This window comes from Anopheles moucheti, chromosome 2, assembly GCF_943734755.1.
Source record: "Anopheles moucheti chromosome 2, idAnoMoucSN_F20_07, whole genome shotgun sequence".
Lineage (NCBI taxonomy): Eukaryota > Metazoa > Arthropoda > Insecta > Diptera > Culicidae > Anopheles > Anopheles moucheti.
In genome coordinates this window covers 80858523-80878479 of record NC_069140.1, presented here as the reverse complement: position 1 = coordinate 80878479, position 19957 = coordinate 80858523, and the positions used below count along the sequence as shown (strand labels likewise).

At 46.6% G+C, this 19957-nt stretch overlaps 1 protein-coding gene across 2 annotated transcripts; it reads left to right on the top strand.

Annotated features, from left to right (window-relative positions):
* The first annotated feature begins 12704 nt into the window (after nucleotides 1-12704).
* On the top strand, nucleotides 12705-19889 carry LOC128309434 (uncharacterized). 2 transcript variants are annotated; one of them, XM_053045820.1, is made up of 5 exons: nucleotides 12705-15282; nucleotides 15371-15466; nucleotides 15614-15777; nucleotides 19014-19634; nucleotides 19712-19889. In XM_053045820.1, the coding sequence occupies exons 1-5, from the start codon at nucleotides 14014-14016 to the stop codon at nucleotides 19875-19877; spliced, it is 2316 nt and encodes a 771-aa protein (XP_052901780.1). In that variant the 5' UTR covers nucleotides 12705-14013; the 3' UTR covers nucleotides 19878-19889. The 2 variants fall into 2 exon arrangements, with proteins under 2 accessions (XP_052901780.1, XP_052901779.1); XM_053045819.1 differs by having other exon boundaries at nucleotides 17916-19634.
* The last annotated feature ends 68 nt before the right edge of the window (nucleotides 19890-19957 follow it).

Below are 19957 nucleotides of genomic sequence, written 5' to 3'. Positions count from 1 at the left end.
AAAGCCTTTGTTTACTTTATGTCAGGCTGCATATTGTACCGCTGATTGGAGTACAAACAGTTTGTTTGTGTGCAAAGACGCGTTATCATCGATTTGATAAGCACCCCGGGTGTAACTTCCATTGCGTCATATTTCTTAAATGCGTGTGAATGCCTTTTTTTGTTGATGAAACGGACGGAAAAATTTGTACGAAGCTACAAGTGCCGATGAGTAATAAGGAACTTATTTGTCTTTCGTGCTAGTATGACTACAAAGAAGGTAAATCACAGTTACTTGCCCCAAAAACCCATGACGTCATCACATTAGCGCTTGTTTACCACACAACTCAAATATACTAAATTTTTCACTTTACGTGTTAAGTTATGTGTCTTATTTCTTTCATATAATATATTCAACTGATATCATTGGTAACCTCACATCAAAAGATGTTTATTAATAAATGTGATTATAATGATCCATAATATCTTATATGTACAATTTTTACATAATTGTTATGACATTTAGAAGTAATGTGGTTGTGTTTTTTCCTATTCTTACCCATGTATAATAAATTATACCAATATTTTTTCCCCATCATCGTTATTTTGAAAATGTTATCACACACCTTAAATTTAATAAAGATTCCATTACAAAAACGAACCGGTAGCGGGCTGTATATCGGATGATCAATATTTCCACAGGTTACTGTCGGTATTTATAACCGGAAAAGGGTAAGGGTACCGGTTCAGGAGTCTCCCTCTACTTTTGCCCGGTACAACCCCCACTCCCCCCTCCCTTCCTCGACAACCCTACAACCCACCCTACGTACCTGGGTAGCGGAGACCGAGGCACGAAAATTCTAGAGCAAAACAAAACCAGGAATGGTTTAATTTTATCCTGTTGTGTTGCGGTGGTTTTTCGTACGCCGATGATGATGATGGCGATGATGACGATACGATGACGAAACGGACCCAAAACGGTCGTACCATTGTGTACGTGTGCGTGTGTGTGTGTTTTTACCAAAAATTCATATCTGCCGTATTATTTGGTGCGCACGTGTATGTATGAGTGCGCTATGTACACACCAACACGGTAGATGTTGTACTAAAAAGACAAAAAAAAAACAAAAAAAATACTCGAACGAGGATCTCTCAGCAAGGAGCGCATACGTAGGTGATGGAAATGTGACGAAGAGGGACAAAGCATACACCGTGGGAAAGGGATGGAAAGCTAGTGGATCCTTTTCAGCGACTAGAGCAGTAGAATAAGTGTGCGAGAGGGAAGGAGGGGTTGAGGAGGAGAGGGGGGGGGGGGGGCAAGTAAAATTCAATACAACACAATTTAGACCAAAAAAGGGGGAAGGTGGGTGTAAAAGGGGCGGGGTAGCAAAAAACATGGGATGCATGAAAAATCGAAGCAGGCCAAGAAGAGGGGGGGGGGGGGGGGCGGAGCGAGTTCGGTTTGGGGAGCGGTGGCGGTGTCGCTGATGTACGGATAAAGCGGAAGGTTGTATACCTTCGATTGCACAAGATCAAACGATAGGGAGCTTGAGGAGGTGTAGTGCGAAGAGGGAATAATAACAAGAAGAGAGCGGTAATGAACGAGGAGGTCGGGACGGTGCGGCGACGGAGAGTTGCGGAAGTGGGTGATGGTAATATTTGAAACATAGAACCTACCCCTCTTCGCAACAGGGTGGGCGCGTGGAGGGAGATGAACGGTAACGGGACGCGGTTTAACACGCGATTTATAACAGGGAGAAAGGTGTGTATGTGTGTGGGCAAGAGTGAGCAAGAGACAGTGCATAACAGTGTGTGTTGAGGTGTTGTGTATATGTGTTGGAAATATTGAACCGTACCTGATGGCAGCTTAGCGAAAGCAAGATTACAAACGTTAGAAAGAGAAGATAAATACGAAGAAAAAAAAACAACATAACTTAAGTGAAGTGTAGCGGTCGACTTTGTGTTTCGAAGAAAAAAACCACACACACACACACACGCGCGCGAAAGAGGAGGCTGGACATATAACATCGCACTACCACCACCAGTACCATTTAGCAATGTTTGCGAGCGTAAGCAAACACGCACAAAAAACCCTTCGAACATCAGCCAAACAACGGCCCAACCGCAGCCAGCCGGGGGTTGTTTTGGTGGTGGAGGAAGGTGCAAACGGTGCGGGACCATTTCGGCGAGAGCGAACTGGCGTAGAGCCCCTTTTGCTTTTTGGGTCCCGGGGCCCTGAGCACGCCTTTTTGTCACTGGTTGTGACTGGGTTGTGCACCACAAAAAAGGGCACCTTACAATTTCTGGTGGTGGTGGAGGAGTGGTGCAAGGGGTGGGTAAGACGGGTGGACGGGTGGAGAACCTTTGGCGCGTCCGGTGCTACCAGTGACCGCCAAACTAAAATGAAAGCCCCAAAACCCCCGACCCTCCACGGCGCATCACTCGACAGTACGGTCGACATCCACAAGCACGGCATATAAAACCCACCGCCTACTGCCCCGGACTACCCAAATCCCTGTCAACTCTAGCGTACGGTGCTTCATGGTACGTGGCCGCTGTATGTAGTGTTGTGTGCTGTATTCTCTGAAACCACCGCGTGCGAGCAGAGCGCAGCACACGGGAGCCCTGGGTTCCGTGCGAGACTACTTCAGTTGTGTGCCGTGCAGCTATTATTTACCAGCACATTCGGTATTACTCCTCGCCCCCTCTGACACCACTACGTCCGACAGTCGAAAACCCTGCTGCGTCCTATACTGGTGCTGTCAGTCATCTCGATCATCCGGGACCTAAACATGAGAATGCTGTGGGAGCGGGAAGGGGGATGAAACATGAACAGGAGACGCAGGCGGTGTGTGATGTTACGAAGGCGGAGAAGGAACCCAGCCGGGAGTTTCTGCGAAAGCTGCAAGCCGTTGTGGCTATATGGATGCAGAAAGGTTGTACTGAGCATGGTTTAACCCTTCAATGCACAGGGGTGACTCAATTTAACCCGCAATGGGTCAAACGTGTTTGTGGTAGTAATTAAATTATGAGTTCGCGAGAACCTCATCTGGATCAATTGTCTGTATAACCGTGCATTTACCCCTAACGGTCCTCCCAGGTACCTTACCCAGAGAAACCTGCATTTTAGTCTCAACGTAGCTGGCAGCGTACCAAATCTCATGGTAATTGAAAGATACGTTGGCGAACGTACCTGGGATGACCACTAGGTGTAGACAAGCACAAGGTCATCCGGATATCCGGATGACTTACTAAAATATTGTTTATCATATAGCCTGACTTGACAAATTAAAATTTACTTTATTAGTGGCACAAATGGTTTAAGTCTGCCATTTCTGGCCTACTTTGACTTTATTTACCCCTAGTTGGATAGTCAGTCCTGCGTACGGGGGATTAGTCCGGATGGGATATTGCAAAGTGGGTAAAGAGACTAGGTGGGCTCATAGCTCTTTTCAGCAGGCCATTTTTAAATACCCATTTGACGTTTCGCGTTACGGTATCCGTGCACAGTTGTTTTTGTTTTGATTGTGTTGCCTGAAGCTCTTCCTGCAAATTTGAATCGATAATTTCTGTTTCTGTATTCAGTATTCTGCTCCTTCCCTACTCTTTGCGAGATTATTTATAAGTTCAATAAAGGTGTCCAGCTTCCTGAGCCGTGTGTGATCAACGGGCAGCCAACTTCGAAGTAATTTAAGACCGACAACTGATTGGCATAGGTCCTAATCAGCCGTATTGAGAGCTTGGATTTGGTACAATTCTTGAATTTGAACAACACTGAAAATATACTCTTTGCACGCAATATCATTCAGAACGATAACACACACACACACTCTCAAGTGACCGTACCGCGAACTGTCAAACCATTTCTAGTTTTTTTTCATAGCGCGGTTGTCAAATCGTTAGGGATGAGCCCACCTAGTCTCTTTACCCACTTTGGGATATTGGATCGGACGAATACACCACCGGACATATTTGTATGAAATTTGACACATATTGCCGCACGACAAATTCGCAGTGGCTGTCATTAACGTCATAATCCATGCCGAAGCGTACGGCAGAGCTGTAACTGAGCTCTTACTGATAGAGTTCTTTGATGACAGATATCTATGTTTCAGAAGACACGACAATCGCAGTAGCCATGTAGAGGATCTATTGCAGAAGGACTTCTGCTGCTCTGCTACTGCGATTGTCATATCATCTAAGACATCTTTATGTTGTTGTAGTCGCCTGCGGTGTTCTTTAACTCATTGTCGAGCCCTGTCGTAGTCCCGGTTTTTCTAACGGGAAATCTCAATTTGGAACTTCCCCCTGTACCACTTTTCTTGGGAACGATTTTAAAGATCTTCACGTGATGGGTTGTCTGGTGCTAGTCTGATGACATGACAAGCTCACCGGAACCTGACGAGTCTAACTCGCTGGACGATAGTGAGTACACCGTGAAACTCGTAGAATTTGTAGTGGCGTCTCCCTTGTCCTTCCACTCACCATCGTCTTTGTCGAACGTAAATAAGAGGTTGAGGAAGGTTGGCAGCGAGTTAGTCTTAAGATATATTCTTCTTCACACAAGATTGAAACACTGAACTCATGGCGAGATGAGGACTTTGGAGAGTACACATATTACATTTTTTCTCTGTAATGTCGGCCTAGTTGCATTCCAGAAGATCCTTGTCCCAGTAATATGGTTATCGGTAGACTTGAAGGTTTCCTCGTACTTCGAATTTTCGTCATCTTTAATATCTCAACTGACGTACAACGAATCTTGGAGTCATCCTAGCTATTCTACTCTTGTTATAGCAATATTGGGTATCGTGATCTAATTTATCTAATCTAATCTGATCTATTAACTGCTTAAATATTTATAATCAATTATTGCATCAGCCTAATACAATATTCTTAAAACTGGATAAAGATATCTCAATGATACAATCCTGCAATTCTTATGCCATATTAAGACTGGACCTAGTTTCCCTAGATTTTGAACATTGAATGATTTTTTGTTCTTTTCATTTAAAAATATCCTCATAAGCTTAAAGTAGTGAAACCTATACCTATTCTATATAATACACAACAAAGAAATGTGTTGAATCTCAAAACTCTATTTCTTTTAACTTACACAGTCATACTTACACTTCATAAATCAGTGACGATTTTGGAAGAATTCCGTTAACAAACAATATATTTCGATTGTTTGCAAAAATTTGCACAATTTGAAAACAAACACATACTCAGCCATACCGGTGATGCACATGGCGAATGATCGGGATAGTTTATGGTAGCAACAACACCAACAACAACAAAATAAACAAGATGCCATAAAAACCTCATCACGATACCGTGTTCCGCTGAGAGCCGCACACACTGCCGGGTAACTACGATGGGAAACCAGGTGAAGGGCACACACTCTGGGCACCGTTTTGTCGTACGTACGCGCTATACAGCCCGCGATACATAGGTGTTTGCGTACCTGTGTGTTTCGGGAGCTAGGTGAAACGGGTGGAAGGGAGGCAAGAGTCTCACAAAACTGGCTTTTGTATTAAGGTAGGGAGGAGGAAAAAAAACTATACTATAAGCCAACGCTGGGTAGCAAGGGAGTGGTGGGCGCTGTGAAATGTGGGATTAGAAGCGGGGGTGTTGGGTAAAATCGATGGAAAAATAGAAAGGAAAGGAACTTTGCTCTCGTTGCTAGGCGTTAAAGTAGGGGAGGGAGGTGATATTTGTGCGATCGCAGCAATCGGCCCCAAACTATCTCACAAAGTGCCCAAGCAAAACAAAACAAAAAATGTGTCCCACAATATAGCTTTGGTCACACGCATAGTTCTGGCGTTGCATTCGACCCGCCACTACCAGTGCAACGAATTGCAGTACGCAATGCGATGGTATAAGATAGATTGGAAACACAAGGAAAATGTACCCTTATCTTGATTGTGTTAGAATTGGTGCAAACCCAAATGACACAAACAGAACCCTGTCTGGGGATCCTGTAACATTTCTGCGCGCTAAGGTCTAAGTGGACAAAGCTTCGCAAAATTACATCGCTACAAACACTCACACCCAAATATGTACCAACACAGTAGCACAATGCGCACAACAGAGCCGATCTGTGCAATACGATGGTGAAAATCGGTCGAAGGGTAGAAGGAGCGGCCCGGCCCGGGGTGAGGTTTACCATGAAACAACACAAAACAAGGAAAACATCTGCGATGAAGTGATGATAAATGCAGCAAAAAGGGCACGGCGGAGCGGGCAGGATGCGGAGAACGGAACGTTTGAGAACAACGAATCGCGCGATGCGTGGAGCACACGGGAGTGCGCGGTTGGAGGAATGGCGAACGCAGAGGACGGCGGGAAGAAATGACAGCAGCGAAACCCTGCACACACACACACACGAATTCACAGCGATACGGTGTGAACGGCAGCATCGGGCGAAACGACGAACGAAAAAAAAAACAACCCCGTCCGGTGGCCGAAACCTGAAATAGTCTCGCATACTCACCGAGGGCACCGGGAAATTCGTCGTGCTTCCATTCCAACGCAACACACCAACCACTTAGCGCGCGTGCACAGGCGACGGACCAACCAAATCGGCAGCATATCGCGTGCGCTACACACACACACACACACACACACACACACACACACACATACATACACCAACGTCTCCTTCCTCTGCGCTCCTGCACCGCCTGCTTGATTGCGTTGGTTACTACACTATAGCCTGCGCATTTGTTTGCTCTATCCAAAGTAGCCCAAGCTTAGCGCGTGCAAATGAGACAGACATGGTGGAGAGACGTTTGGTGCGAAGCTATTTGGCTAGCGCAGACGGCTCTCTTCTGCACTGCACACACACACACACGCACGCACACACATACACTCGCACGCATGCATGCGGGTGGGAGTTGGTGTGGCGAATGAACAGCAGGATGCACGAGCTGCTGGGTGGAGGGAAGGAAAGGGAAACACAGCTGAAAAGTGAACGATAGGGCGGCATAACGACAATAGTAGAGAGAAGAGGGTGAGATGAGAGAGAGCGAGAGAGAGAGAGGGATAGATAGGATGGAAAAGCGAGGGCTGCTGCGATGAAAGATGAACGACTCGTAGCGAATGTTGCTAGACACATACAACACACACACACGCACATGCGATGAAACACAAGCACACGATGACGAAATTTCGTTGTTTTAAAGCATCCACCCTTGTCTACCCTCCGGTGTGGGGAGGGAGCCCGTTGAACACCGAGCGAAGGGCACGCGTTAGATAGTGGGAATGGAGGTGGGAAGGGTCGCTTTTACGTGCTAAATTATAGGCGTGAGGTAGGAAGGAAAGCTTGGTCCAACCACCCACCATTCTTGACGTCCACGGCACCCATCGTGGTGCTGTGATCGCAGCAATCAATGCCATCATCAGCAAACACAGCCTTCTCCTCATGCCATCACCTCCCCTTCACTCTCCCCCTACCCCTTCAACCCACAAAATTCATCAAACATTGCGGTACGAAACAACGAAATGCGATGCGAAAACCTTCCCTGTCGCGGGAGTTTGCGAATCTCGCCTTTCCCATGTGCGTGGTGCACGTGCGTATGTGTGTGTGTGTGCTGGTGAGGGAGTGAGCGAACACATTTCGATTGGAAGGGGGAGTCACCCCCGGGTGACCATGGAGGACCTGAGGTCCACACGCACGGCAAAGAAGCGCCCGATAACCCGATAGAATACTAGCGAAACTAGCTAACGAACACTATCAAACCTCCAAAACCGGGGACCAACGCTTGGTGCGTGTTCATGCAAACGCCAATCCTGGGCCCGTGGACCGAGGAGGTTCGAAGAGGAGAAGATTAAAACCCTCGCCGAACGGTTACTGTTTTTCTTACCAAAAAATGTATATACTTCGCTCAGGAAACACACCGAAATACAGGGCGGCAAGATAGGAAGGTCGACGAGGGCCGAACTATATGGCGATCCCGTGACCCTGGACCCTCCCTTTTTGTGTGACGCTTTAGCAGAGATTAAATCCACCTAATACGTTTTCATCACAGGAAATTGTAGGGTAATTATATTATAAATAATAATTATTATTATTTAAGTCAAAAATGCAGTAGCAATATGGTGTGTCCGTTCTTCTGGAATACACAAAAAAATCACTAATAGAGGTCAGTGTCGGTCGCTTTCTGTATGTAAGAATTTGTTTGGAAAATAGTAAATGTAAAAAAAAAGTAATTTTCAGAAACCTTAACGGTCTTTCACAAGACCAGACCGGTACAAAATCCCATTTGTACCCAGATCTAATAATTAATTAGGACGTGTAATAGTCATCTGATATCTTGGACGTATCATCTGACATGGCATGTCAAAACCCTCCACTAATGGCTGTTGGTAGGCTTGGCGCTGCGGATTCCTTGAGGTTCGGAACTCCAAATGACCGCTTAGTCCGTTCCCCGGAAGAACCGTTTCTGCGAAGCAATATTTGTATTTGGATGATAAACGTCAACAATTTTCCATCTAAACGTCAAAAAAGTTCTCAGGGATACTTGTCAATTTACTCTAGATGCATTGACCTGAAGATGCAAACGACCTTCATACGTACCACCGTAACAAAGATTCCGTAGTAGAATTAAATGTAGTAAGCCTGTTGTGACGGTCATCATCTAGAACAGGAACCAGGAAGAAGAATTCACTACTCATTACAATATTATGGATTTCATTGAACTGACAGACACGTTATAACATGCGAGACTATTTATTATCTGGCATACCATGTCTACCCGGCAATAACAAATCGTGCACCACTACCGCAGGATATTAAGAATCCCTATTTTACTGTCCTTCAAGCTGTTTATTATACTGCCACGAGCAGGCAAATGAGTTTGGTAATTATACCTGTATATGGGGACAATAACTCTAAGCCGTAGGATAATTTGCTACTGTGTTGTTCAACCCACAACTCCCATGAAGTCGTGGCGCGAATCTTTTGCACAGGTATAAATGCTAATTACCTGCCGGTGGTATTCCCGTGTATTGATGGTATTCTCTTACCTTAATCCTGGCTATTTAAACTTCCTTCTTTCTACCCGATTTCACAAATTCAGAAACCTATTAGAATATGTATAGACATTAACGCCTTTCAAACGAAATACGTCATCCATTGGCGGTGAGGACACTTAACTGTCAGTGCTTTAGTCTACTATTACCGTGGCAAAGAGTATTAAAACGATGCAGGATCGAAACTAGTGTTGCGCTTAATCAGTCTTTTGAGAAGAGTCATCTATATAAATCTTTAGTGAGGAGTCATTCAAATTAGAAATCGAGGAAAAGATTCATGGATCCTCATAGCAGTGGCATAGGCGGAGCTCTTAAATCTTGGTGGATCTTAGAGGATCAGTGAATCTTTGAAATAGAGAGTCAGATTCATTCAATCAGTTTAAAGATTCATTCAGATTCATGAATCTGAATCAGATTGACTCGCAGTGCTTGAGACACAAATTTAAGGGCTAGATCCGGTGAATCTGCAATTGGTCTAATATACCGATTGGTCGTGGATTAAATCAATTTTACCTGTCAACAAGGATCAACAATAAGCCATTATCTACTAGACTACGAAATACAAATTTCGACTTTTTTTATTTTCTTGTAAAAGATTTGTATTGACATTAATTTTGACTAAAAAAGGGCATAACCTGCAAATACGTGCAATAAAAAGATCATCATGACATCAACACATATTGAATACCTGTATATACAGCCTAGGAAACAGCAAGTATGTCAACTACCTCGGAGTCAACCAAAACCAAAAACCAAGCATGCCATAAGTAATCCATAATCTATAATAGTCTCTTTTTTACCCAGCCTTATTGCTCCCTGCCTCAGCGTTTAAACACCATCGATCGGGCACAGCAAAAAAACCCGGGTAGGAAAGATGTATTTAAGGTATTCGGTAAATAACCCCCGTATAAACTTTATACAATAAACAGATACTCCGACAAGCCGGTCTACTCGTTTCTAATGAAACGAGAGGTAGGCAGAGAGAGTGCCCGCACGCGAGTAAGGGAGATGGCAAGAGATTGAAGATAAAGCTGTATAGTAGAATAGCAACCTTCATACGGGGTAGAGGAGAGAAAGAGACGGACAGTGTGCGGTTAAAGTTGTGGAAAAGGTAGGCAGGAAAATAAGAAACAAAAGGCAGATCGAAAGAAAACCCCTTAGCAACGTAAATAAACCAAGGCGAAACTGTATTATTGGTCGGTAGTCTCGTGTGCAGGCGCCCATAAATGTTTTTAAAGATGACTATAAAATTATTGCTGACAGTGGTTAAAATTCTTCGTCCACTAGAATTGAACAAATTGAACACAATTACGCTTTATGGGCATATGGGAATGGTGTTGGAATGTGGCTCTGAAGGATGAATAATGGCCACTATAGAGCTGTTGAGTTCTACCCCGCTGGATGTAACTTTTGGCGCCATCAATTTTATATAATGGAAATCCTATAATCACGGCGTACTTCCGTCGCACACATACAAGCAGGTGATTATTGCTGATACGTGCAACTTTTGTTTTTACTTCTCAACCGCAGACGGAGAAAGTAGTTACGTTTGGTGGAAGCAAAGAAAAAAACAACAAGACTCGTCAGGGATGCGTACACTACATCTCGAATGATCGGTGAAGTAGCGTGCGCGTGCTGTCTAGTGGGATTTATTTGCTCGAAGAAAGGGACCGTACTTTGCATAAATTATTCACTACAAAGAGGAGGGTTTTTTATAATAAAAGAAAATGAACTTATGTGAGGCTATCTCGCCGCATATCAACGAGAGCGCCCAGCATAGTCTCCCTCGCGTAAAGAGGCTACGGTGTATACGTTGGCTGCACGCAGCAGTAGTAGTGTGGTAGAGCGAGCGTGCGAAGAGCAATGAAATTTGTGCGCTATCCGACCGTCTCTGTCTCTGCTGGATTCGGTTGGTTCCGTTGCGCCTCAGCCTTGCACATTTGGATCGTGCGGTGTATATAGGGTTGATGGTATGGTATTTTCGTTGGTAGTAGTGTGCCGATGCCTTTAGAAAATGGTGTTTATTTAACAACAACTCTACACATCATGCTGCTGTATTTGCCGAGACAATCAACTATTTTGGAATCGAAGTGTGCGTGATCGTTGTCGGGACAATACCAATGATTGGCTAAGCAGCTGGGAACTTCTTTAGATTGCGTATAGCGATAATTGCCTACTTGGATGTAATGCTTTTGTAGGGGGAAAACAACATTAACGACAGTTTCTTTGCAAAATATCGCTATACAAATTTTATAAGCATTTCAAATTCTTTGTATTAGCTCAAGCTGAAACTCTTTGAACGATAACAACTACAAGCCCATCTCTCATATGTCATATGCGGAGAACCTTCTTGGGGGCTCTTTGGAAATTGGGTTTCCATCCAAACCGTTGCTACACTTTCATGTACTCACTGTTACTATTGTACTGTGGGTGACCTTGCACGGTCTCTGCACGGGTTAGAAACAGTTTGTGACGCTGTGCAGCAACCATTCCGACGAGACATATGCACAAAAGCCCCAAAATGCAACATCCCTTCCCTCAACAAACGCAAAAACCCCCAGCAACGGCGTGTGATGGTGGGATTTGCCATGGAACGAACGCGAAAATATTGTTTTTTTTTATACGCATAAGACCCAGTACAAGGGGTCAGGGGGGGGGGGGGGGAGGAAGGGAGAGGAAGCAGTGTCCGGGGAGGGAAGGAAAAGAAGAAACAAAAACAAGAAGCGCACGAACGCAGCACATACGCAAATGCACGCAGCAGCAGCGATGTTTTGGGTGAGGAAGGAAAAGCGCGCGCGAAGAAGCGAGGAAGGGCTGAGCCGGGTGGTTCAGACGGATCGTAAAAGGTTCAAGGAAAGAAAGGAGCTCGAAAGCAGGAGAGGGGGGGGGGGGGGGGGGTGCTGTAGGTGTGAGGGTGCTGCATACTGGCCCGCGCACGGCCATGGTACCGCAGTGAGAGTGAGAAGATAAAAGAAAGCGAACGGGAAAGAGAGACTTCCGATACGGCCGAAGGCGCCAAAGTATGTTTTCGTTTATATTAGGTTTTTTTTTCTTCACGCCATTATTTCTTCTCGCTTCATCGTTTGGCCTCTAGCGGGGTTGGTATACTGATCCGGTTGGAAGGGGAAGGGGAAAGACGTAGAGGTCTGAAGGGTGTTGAGGATGTGGAGTTACGGGGTAGAAGAAAAAAACACTCACACGAAGAAAAGAAATGAGGGCGTACTACTGGCTTTTTCGTACAAACTTGTACGTACATGATGTGTGTGTGTATTCATTTTTTGTTGCTTCTTTTATCTCTCGTTCCAATCTTCATCGCCCGCTTCCGCCGCATCCCTTACCCAACCCAAAAACTCCCTCCTTCCATGACTTATTTCGTACATGCACACAACCCCGTACAGCGGGAAACAAACGCCAACTAGATTGAACAACCAAACACCATGGTTACGACCGCAAGGCGCCTGCCACGGGTGATGCGAGACTACCGCTTCACGGTCTTTTCGCCGAACGGCCGAGCAGCGAAGTCGGGTGCTGTCGGGCCGTCTCGCTCGGCCCAGCGGTGCGTGTGTGTGCGCGCTCGGATGCCCTCTCCCTGTCGCACCGGCGGGTACGGTTGGGATTTCGATCCGGGGGTTTTTCGGTGTTTTACGTTCATCCGTCGCCACACAAAATCGACGTGTAGATGCGAGAGGAACGAAAAACCCGCACGCAGCAGCGCTACAACCCAGCAAAGCAGTGTGTCAGCCTGTGACGAATAAACGCGCACAGCCGTGATGTGGTGGTAGCAGTTAAAACGGATAATACTACAGAGAATACTAAATATCTCTTATTGGTCGTGTGTGCTTTTGCTTCACCACAGTTCGAACGATATGGAGGTAGTGTTTTAATGATTATTAATATTTTTAAGTGCGCTGGAAGTGTACATTCTTGTGACAAGACAGCATACAACAACAACAACAACAACGGCGACGGTGTGCGGTGGAAAGTTTTGCACCATTTTCTTACCATAGTGTGCTTTGTGTAGTGAGCAGCGCACGTGTGTTTGTGTGTGCCCGTAGTGGGCAACATTTGGCAGAGAGATCGTGAGATTCCAGCATTCCCCGTGTGCAATAGTGTGCGTGCGTGTGCGAATAAGCTGTACCCGTGCATTTGCGTGTAGAGGTGGGTGGGTGTGTGTGTGTGTGTCTGATACACACAGTAGTGAAGATAGAATAGTTGGCACGGGTAAATAATAACGCAAAACAAGAAGAAAACAACTTTGGTCCGTTGTGTGATGTGCGTGTGTGTGCGCGCGCGGGATTGTGAACAGTGTGCGTGCGCGAGTGTGTGTGAGTGTGTACACTAAAGCAATAATAAGAAGTGAAGTGTTGGCAGGAAGATATACAGCACAAAACGTCAGTATTCCATCGTTTGCTGTAGCAGAAGCTGCCGCATGCTGTGCCCGCACACAGCATCCTTTGGAATTTCGTGTGCGAAACTTTGAAATTCCACAGTGGAGTGATTTTGTGGAATAAGATTTATCATACATCCGACGAAGAAGAGACGAGTGTTGACGAGAAGAGCAAAGTGAGTCTCGTGTTAGTTGTGTTCCATAAGAACCAGTGCTACAGCATCTTCAGCATCTGGGGCGACAGAGTTCGACGACTAAAGTGTTCGGTGAGGGCTGTTTACCTCCTGAGTGTGTTTTTTCTTGGTGACACTAATCACCAGTGTATTCTTCCGGTTCGAAGTTCCTCGTTTGTATGTTGGTGTTATCAAATTCCCTTGTGTACCTACTGGAAGGTGCTATGCAAGTTATTATGATTACATGAAGCTCATCAGTTTTATCGGTGCAGTTTCTGGAAGTGGAATCCTCCCGAACAAAGTAACGAAGAAGTCCGTCACCTCCCCGAAACTTTTGCTGGACTCTGTGAAGAAATAACCTCGACAGACGACAACCCCTGTCTCTCCCGTGGGCAGTAGGTGTCTGTTTTAAGGCCCGTGCGCACGTGGACGCAATTGAGAAATGTCATCCGCGGCACCGGTAACGGTTAAACAGGAGAGGCATGATGAAGCCGAAATCAAGGAGATGGCGGCAAAGATAGTGGAGGCACACAAGCAACAATCGGCAAAGGCGGCAGCGGCCGCAGTACAGCAGCAACAAGTGCCGGCCCGACCAGCGGCGATGAACACAACAGTGACGGCCAACGGTGTCACACCCGGCCAGGCGAACATACTGAACTATTTGACGCGCAAACCGACCAACGCACCGTTGAACGCTGCAGCGAATGCTATGGCGGCAGCGGCAGGTGGAGCAACTACCGTGGCACTGCCACTGGGCAGCGGACACAGTGTCGCGTCCAACGGCAGTGGCAAAGCGTACGATGGGGGCGGATCGGATGTGAATGGTAGCGGGGAGAAGAAGGCGAACGACGAGGAAAGCCAGAAGGGCCACTTCGGGTGGGAGGTGTTCCCGGCCAAGGTGCACATACCGTTCATCCTGCGCCAGCAGGAACGGTACTGTGCGGTGCGCATGGTGGAGATGAAGCTGCTGAACAAGTATCTCAACTACCTGCATCAGGACATCTACACGTGCACGTGTGTCCGGTCGTACTACATCACCGATGCGGAGTGTAAGCTGCTGAACGAGATCAACCAGAAGCACAGCGACATGCAGTTCGGCCGGGAGCTGTTCACGCTGAAGGATCTCGTCGTGCGGGTGTCGGATGCGTACAAATTCTACCAGTTCCTGGAGGTGTGCTACAAGAAGCTGCTGATGGGGTGCAGCACACCGAACGACAAGTGTGGCTTCATCCGGATCAACAAGGAATCGGTGGTACCGTACACGGTGCGCGACTACCAGAAGATGGTACCGCTGTTCTACTTCGAGGGCGAAACCGATAACCTGAAGCTGAAGGCGGACAATCTGTCCGGTTGGGATCTGTCGTACCTGAAGTTCTGCTGCAAGGTGCAGGGCATTCGGAATGAGCTGTTCGCCAGCGATTCGGTCGCGGTAATTAGTCTGACCGACATCAAGGGTTACTTTCCGCCCGGGACGGAGTTCGAGGACTACTGGCCGAGCAAGGTCGTCGATTCGCAGCTACTGTCCGGTCCGAAAACGAACACCATCCACTGGACGCGGCAACCTGCACAGCCACCACCGAAGGCACCGACCATGATGAACAGTGCGCCGGCACGGAAGGGCACCAGCAACAACGTCTACCAGACGCTGCAAACGCAACAGAATCTTGCCAAAACCAACAACCAAATGAACAGTATTACCGCCGCTGTACAGGTTCGTTCCTCTAGCGTAAGGTGTGTTGGAACGCTGCGTGACAAAGCTTCCCTAACCCTTTTTTCTTTTGCTTCAATATTACACCCAGGCCCTTACCAACAACTGGAACATGGTGCCATCGAACCATCAAAACTTGCTATCCGCCCAACAGGAGCAACTGCTACGACTTAGTCAAGCCCAGCAGGTATGAGTTGTACAGCAGGTACACCGGACAGCCGTTGTGTGTTCTCTGGTGCTGTCCGCGGTCCAAACAGACGTAGTATCACTAGCCTAAAAGCAGATTCCTTGTAACACGGGGGTTAAACAATTACTGTTTCTTTCCCTATTTCAGGCGGCCCAGGCTCAGGCACAGATACGCAACATCCAAAATATGCACTCGATGCAGCAGTACAACTCTTCCCTGTACAATGCCGCCATGTCACTGACGTCCCGGTCGTCACAAAATCAACAGGTACCGCCACCGTTGGTTCGATCGGCACAGGTTCAAGCTCATCTGTAAGTACCTTTACGTGGAAGGACACGCGAAAGGATGAGAGTATCCTCGCGCTTCCATCGACTCGATAGACAGATCGGACTCTGGAATGTTATGTTTACTGGGGATTTGTCTTAAGTTGGCAAATGACCAAACAGCCAACATTCCTGATACATGATCAAGAGGGATTTCTTCCGTCAGACACACACACACACACTGGCATTCTATGGCCATTAGTCATAGGGTTCTCCAAATGATTCCGTTTGATAAATGGCCCTCACTTTGGAGACCCCTATAGACGACCGGGTATTGCGTACACTATTCCGTAGTTGAATTATACGTGTGAGTAGCGTTTTGTTCATTTAATTCTGTTGTAATGTTTAGTTTGTTTCCTTTAAATGCCATTCGTTGCTTTTTGCTTTCAAAATGTTCTGAAACTGACTGACGGTTTTGGGACGTGTTTAAGTTCCTATTCGTAGGGGGGTTTTTCCCTGTTGTTTTGAATTGTTTTTGTTTTAAAAAAATGATCCAATTGTAGGTGAAGTAGTTAAACGTATGGAATTCTTGTTAGGAAAACGTGTTGTGCCCGATGCTGCTAAGCGAAAGTAGCATTAGATAAGTTTTAGTAAATTGAAGAAGAAAATTTAAACAACCCAGTATGATATTACTGTTTAAATCTTTCACTGAATTCGTGGCGATATTTTTTTAAAGTAAACAACAGTAATATATCCGCTAAATGTGTGAAGGTAGTGCAGTAAAAAGAGTATTAGTCCCAAGTAAAATTCTTTGCAATCTCCCTTTTTTGGAGATATAGAAAATGTTGCGTTTCTAAGATTATTGTGTTTTCATTAGAACAGTGGGTCTGCGGGGTCTTAAATGTCGTTTTACCAAACTAATCCTATTGCCCAGAATTGATCAGGATCGGTATGTTGTAGCGTTTGAAATTAAATTAAAAAATAGTAGACAGTTCATCAACAGTCAAAGTTGAAACGCCATCTACCGGGAAACGCTACGTATCAAGCAACGACCAGAGAGAACATAAAACAAACATAGTTTTGACAACTTTACGAGAAATGAATAGTATCTTTCGTTGCTTATATTATAAATGTAAGATAATCTCAAAAGTACGTAGTAACAACACGTTATTTTTGATTTCGTAATTGTTTTGTTTGTTTTTCTCTTTGCCGTTTGCTTCTTTTCTTCACAAGTCGCTCAGCAGCGTGCTGTTTTTTTTTTAGTATTGAAGATTTTCGTTCGTTGCAAACAATCTTGCACAAAACATACGGATTATGTTTCCCTTTATTCGGTAGAGCTATTTTATTTCATTGTGGACCTATCCCCACACGGTCCTTTTAATCCATTTTATAGAACAAAAACAAAAGCCATGTCTAACATATGAACTATTTCTTAGTTTTCCCATTCAGAGTAGCTTTCTCCTCCGTTTTGCAGAACGAACAGAGCAAAGATTCAGTGGCGTTGTTGTGTGGTGTGTGCTTTCCCCCCTCCCTGCGATGGACATGGTCAAATGTTGCTGTTGCTTACGTTATTTACCACCCGGAGGAAGAATCTCGAAACATAATCACTTCTATTCCACCCCCTCTCTCTCTCCCTTACGCTCGTCCGTCACCTTCCCTGTTCTTTTGCCTCATTCGACCTGTTTTAGATTGGCCAACATTTGGAACTAATATTAATTACGAGTGGCAGAGTTTTGTTTTTCTTCGACGAGGAAAAGATCCCGTTGTACACCTTGTTGTTTGGAAGAAAATGCAGTTGAATGTGTAGAGTAAAATAGAAATTGCGAACTACTTGATGTTTTTTAGTGCGTGTCCTTTTGTACATCTCCAAGATGCGTCACGTTAAATGGTCTTCATGGAGATAGTAAACAGTGGACAGTTGCAGAGTGTGTTCTTGTTCTTGTTACGAATGAAACATCTGTTAAACTAACTTTAACGATTTAGCGAATTAGCATTGGGAAACAAGCTTTAAACAGTTACAGCTCTGATGAGAACGTCATAGATGAGCCAAAAGCATAAAGAGTTCAGTGTGTTTGTTAGTGAACGTTTCATATAATTTCTCTCCCTCTCTCTTTTTCCTACTGCTCCGATGAGTCAATGAAACTGCATATAAAGTACTCCGATTGTGTAATGTGCCTTTCCTACAGGTCGAGTGGTGGCAGTGGCGCATCCTCAGTCCTTCGCTCGAGCACGAACTCCGGTAGTAGTGGCAATGGCAATACCTTACCGAACCTAAACCCCGCTCTGTCCATATTCGCAACCACCAGTAGTCCCAACGGCACTGTTAACCTATCCCGCTTGAATCAGCAACAGATAAGCGAGCTTACAATGGCCAGTGCGTCCGGTATGGTGAACGGTGGCGGCATCAGTAATGGCCGTACAGCACCCGCAAAGACTTCTAGCACGAACCGTACCGCAGCTAGTACTGCGGCAGCAATTGCTTCCCTTACTGCCGCGATGACATGTGGCAGCAGGCCGAGCACCACCGCCACCAATCTGGATGGATTTTCCTTAGGGCGTAACGTAACCATCACGCCGGCATCAAAGCGCAGTTCCAGTGCGCTGGAAGAGTTTGCGGCGCGTGCAAATGTCGCTGCATCGCTAGCCGGGTATGGCGTTGCTGTGAATGGGAGGCAGCAACCGGTAGCGTACCCGAAGAATCCGATTTCCATCACCGCGGTACCGGTTGGTTCGCCGACGCGTGCCTCACCGAAGGGCGGCCAGGCAAGGCAACCGCCACCGGCCCTGATACCGGTCGGTGGTGGTAACGAGCTGCTGGATAGCTACGTTGCCAACGGTGTCGATCTGTTGGCCCATCTGCGTCTCAGCAAGGACATCGAGATTATAAACGAACGGTTGTTGGAAACGGCGGGTCGTGGTAGCGGAGTGAGCGGTAGTGACCACCGGCACGGGAAGGGCAGTAACAGCGGCAAACATTTACCATCGTACCGGGAAAGCACCACCACCGGCAGTAGTAGCAGCAGTAACACTGGCTCAGTAGTAGTTCCGCAGAGTGTTATAGTACACGATAGAAGTAGACCGGGTAGTAGTAGTAGTAGTAGTAATAATAGGGTTGAGTATACGAGAAATCAGAGTGTCATCACTAGTGCTACTGGCGGTCGCCCATCCGTTATCGATACAGAGTTTGCGATTGGCAACGGCGCCATTGACGGAAGATCTCCCTACCTGAATTTACTAGTCGGTCCGGGATCATGGGATGTAATCGATCTATCTTCTACCCCAAGGTCTACCATGGCAGGGGCATCATTGCCGCAGCATTTGGTTCAGCAGGCAGCAGCGGCAGCAGTCGCCCAGCAGCAACAACAGCAGCAGCAGCAGCAGCAACAGCAATCACAATCCGGACGCCGAACGGCGTCTGCATCCGCATCGGCTGCCCTGTCCGGTAGTCGATCTCTCTCGATTAGCTCGTCCAGTGGGGCCGGTGGCAGCGGCAATGGAGCAAGTGCAAACAGTTACCGCAACTCGAGCGTTGCCGCGATACAGCAGCAGCTTCAGCAAGCCCAGCAGCAGCAGGCCCAGCAGCAGCAAGCGCACCATCAGCAGCATGCGGCGGTAACTGCTGCGGCAGCGGCCGCCATCAACAGTCTGGCGGCGGAAACCAGACACGGCAACATGATCGTACTGCCGGAGATGAATGTGGGCGTGACGCAGTACAAACCGTACGAGGTGGTGAAGAAACCGGTCGAAAACAAGATCATCTACTGTGTGAACAAAGCGCCATACCGGAACACGGAGTATCTGATGACCATATTCGACCTGAAGGATGTGTTCTTCCCGTACATAAGTTTGGATGTGTGCCGGCGTGTGCTGAACGCTTTAGACATCAGTCTTTTCCAAGGCAATAGGTAAGTTGGTCGTGGGTCGTCCTTGGGTCTTTTGGGAAGACGGGCCAGCCATTGAACGCGCACGGTTTTCTTTACAGCTTGCAATACCAGGCACTGCAGGAAGCGGGCCGCACGAACGTGGACAAAATGCCGATGATACAGGTGACGGACGTGATGACGTACATGCCGCAGCTGCAGTACATGATCCGCAGCAGTAACCTGAATCAGGAAACGCAGGCAAACAAGCGGGCCCGTATCAGCTAGGAATTGGGGTGGGGGGTACAACAGCAGTGCCCTCAGAGCACGATCGTACCGGATTTAATATCATCATCTACGTCGAGTCG

Coding starts and splice junctions, on each gene's coding strand:
- LOC128309434 (XM_053045819.1), top strand. CDS start 14,014: ATGTCATCCGCGGCACCGGTAACGGTTAAACAGGAGAGGCATGATGAA. Junction 15,467..15,613: donor GACTTAGTCAAGCCCAGCAG/GTATGAGTTGTA, acceptor TCCCTATTTCAG/GCGGCCCAGGCTCAGGCACA. Junction 19,635..19,711: donor AGTCTTTTCCAAGGCAATAG/GTAAGTTGGTCG, acceptor TTTTCTTTACAG/CTTGCAATACCAGGCACTGC.